The sequence below is a fragment of the Chinchilla lanigera genome, unplaced genomic scaffold (assembly GCF_000276665.1).
Source record: "Chinchilla lanigera isolate Chin_1 unplaced genomic scaffold, ChiLan1.0 scaffold00059, whole genome shotgun sequence".
Taxonomy (NCBI): Eukaryota; Metazoa; Chordata; class Mammalia; order Rodentia; family Chinchillidae; genus Chinchilla; species Chinchilla lanigera.
In genome coordinates, this window is record NW_004955460.1 from 10,401,771 (window position 1) to 10,404,539 (window position 2,769).

Sequence of the window (2,769 nt, forward strand, 5' to 3'; positions counted from 1 at the left end):
TCAAAGCCCAACCATCTCGGATGGTAAGAAGAAGGTGGCAATATCTTTGCTCTTTCTGGGACATCCCTGCAGGGGCTGCTGCAGGCTGCGGTGGCTGGGGAGGCCAGCGGAGCACTGGTCAGCTCGGGCCAGGCCTATGGCTGCAGAGGGCCCCAGGCCCAGAACCTGTGGGCAGCCAGTGGTCACGCTGGCATTCCGGGGCCTGCCCGGCATGTGGGGAATGTTCCAGGAAAAGTCCCGGCCTTTGAGAGGCTCTGAAAAGGGAAGCGTTCCTCGATGGGGTGGCGGGTGGGTGTCCCTTCTGAGGGAGGAGGAGGGACAACGGCGATCCTAATGATGCGGGGCTGCGGCCAGGGTAACACCGCTTAAGGCGGCACTTTTCCAGGGCAGGTAAGAGTCCTGGCTCTGCCCTGCCGGCTCAGGTGGCCCAGGGTGGCCCCTAAGAGTCCTCCTAAACGGGCCACGGCATTCCTGTCCTGCAGTCCATGGCCTGGGTACCTATGCAGCACCAGAATGGGCCATTGGCCACTGACTGCACCCTTGTCACTGAGACCATTTCCCGCTGGCCTTCAGAGTCGGCGGCCCTAGAAGGAAGGATGGGCACCACAGCGGCTGCTGCAGGAGGGCCGGGGGCTAGGGCTGCAGGCCCTTCCCCAGCTTGAGCCTGTCCCAGTCCCCACCCAGCGCCCAACTCCCAGGCCGTCTGTGCTCCCTGCAGGCCCTGCTCCAAGGCCGCCTCCTCGGGCGACCTGGACACCGCTTCCACCGAGAACCGATCCGCATCGTGATCTCTGGCTTCGCTCATCTCCGACCCGGCTCTTCCTCCGAGCTCGCGGGACTGCGCGGTCGTCCCCCGTTGCAGGGGGTGGAGCGACGGCCCCGCGGGGAGCGGGCGGGGCGGGCCGAGGTGCGGGGCTGCGGAGGCCCACGGTGCACGCGCAGGGACACGCGGGGGACCCGGCCGCGTCCCCCTCCCCCCAGGACCGCGCCCCACTCGGACCCGGTAGCTCGCTCAGCCCCGCCGCTTCCCCCAGCCCGGGGGGCGGGGCCTCGCGGCGCTGACGTCACCCCGCCTATAAAACCCCGGGCGCCACGGGCCGGCTTTGTGGAGCGCTGCGGAGGGAGCGCGCGCGGGTTGGGCAGCGAACAAAGGAGCAGGGCGCCGCCGCGGGGGCTCGCCACCCACCTCCCGGCCGCCACCATGACCGCCAACGGCACGGCCGAGGCGGTGCAGATCCAGTTCGGCCTCATCAACTGCGGCAACAAGTACCTGACGGCCGAGGCGTTCGGTTTCAAGGTGAACGCGTCGGCCAGCAGCCTGAAGAAGAAGCAGATCTGGACGCTGGAGCAGCCCCCCGACGAGGCGGGCAGCGCGGCCGTGTGCCTGCGCAGCCACCTGGGCCGCTACCTGGCGGCCGACAAGGACGGCAACGTGACCTGCGAGCGCGAGGTGCCCGGCCCCGACTGCCGCTTCCTCATCGTGGCGCACGACGACGGCCGCTGGTCGCTGCAGTCCGAGGCGCACCGGCGCTACTTCGGCGGCACCGAGGACCGCCTGTCGTGCTTCGCGCAGACCGTGTCGCCGGCCGAGAAGTGGAGCGTGCACATCGCCATGCACCCGCAGGTCAACATCTATAGCCTGACCCGCAAGCGCTACGCGCACCTGAGCGCCCGGCCGGCCGACGAGATCGCGGTGGACCGCGACGTGCCCTGGGGCGTCGACTCGCTCATCACGCTGGCCTTCCAGGACCAGCGCTACAGCGTGCAGACCGCCGACCACCGCTTCCTGCGCCACGACGGCCGCCTGGTGGCCCGCCCCGAGCCCGCCACCGGCTACACGCTGGAGTTCCGCTCCGGCAAGGTGGCCTTCCGCGACTTCGAGGGCCGCTACCTGGCGCCGTCTGGGCCCAGCGGCACGCTCAAGGCGGGCAAGGCCACCAAGGTGGGCAAGGACGAGCTCTTCGCGCTGGAGCAGAGCTGCGCCCAGGTCGTGCTGCAGGCGGCCAACGAGAGGAACGTGTCCACGCGCCAGGGTGAGTGGGGACGCCGCCCCGCGCGGCTTCCGGGCGGCGCACAAAGCGCATCCTCGCAGCCTCCCGCCCTTTTCTCGCCCGCGGCGCCGCTGCTGCCCTCAGCGTCCCTTGCGCCCCGCTAGGCGCGCAGGCCGCGCCGCCCCGCCACGGGTTGCGATCACAGGGCCCCCGAGACCCAGCTCAGGGGTCGCCCTACGCGCAGCAGCCCGCCCAGTCTGAGTTCTCCTCCTGCGCTCTGACCCCTTCGATCGGCGGCCCCAGCTCTTGGGGAGGGGGCGCCCCTCGCCCAATCTCTCGTGCCCGGTTCCCTTTCAGCGGGCCTTTCGTTTAAGCAGCGGAGGAGACGGCCACCACTGGAACCGGGAGTCCGCCCCTGGCTGGCGAGGTGGGGGAGGTTAAGGGGCTTCTGATCGCGCCCAGTGCGCCTCCGCCACCCACCCTTGCGCCGGGCCATGCGCGCCTCCCCCAGCAGCCGGGCGGCCGGAGTGGGGGCTCGGAGTGCCTGGTGTCCCCCGCCCCGCGGGCGAGGCCGCGGCCTTTGTGAGCAGGGGGCGGGTCGCCGCGGCTGGGCCCTCCCTCGCCCCCTTTGTCCTTCTCGGTCCCTGCAGATGGGAAAGCCAGATGCGGCGGGGCGGGGGAGGGTTGGCCCCGGCCTGGAAGGAGAAAGAGGCCCCAGCGCTGCCGCCCGATGGTGGCCTCGGCCCGGGACCCTAGCCCAGGCTGTCCCGGAGGTGGC

The 2,769-nt window shown here is 71.0% G+C and overlaps 1 protein-coding gene across 1 annotated transcript in view; it reads left to right on the top strand.

The window, feature by feature from the left end:
- The first annotated feature begins 1,084 nt into the window (after nucleotides 1-1,084).
- The window catches only part of Fscn1 (fascin actin-bundling protein 1), a 9,605-nt gene continuing 7,920 nt past the window's right edge, over nucleotides 1,085-2,769 (top strand). Inside the window, exon 1 of the mRNA XM_005397843.2 lies at nucleotides 1,085-2,033. Coding sequence (XP_005397900.1) covers nucleotides 1,202-2,033 — 832 coding nt within the window. The 5' untranslated portion in view covers nucleotides 1,085-1,201. The remainder of the gene's footprint in view (nucleotides 2,034-2,769) is intronic.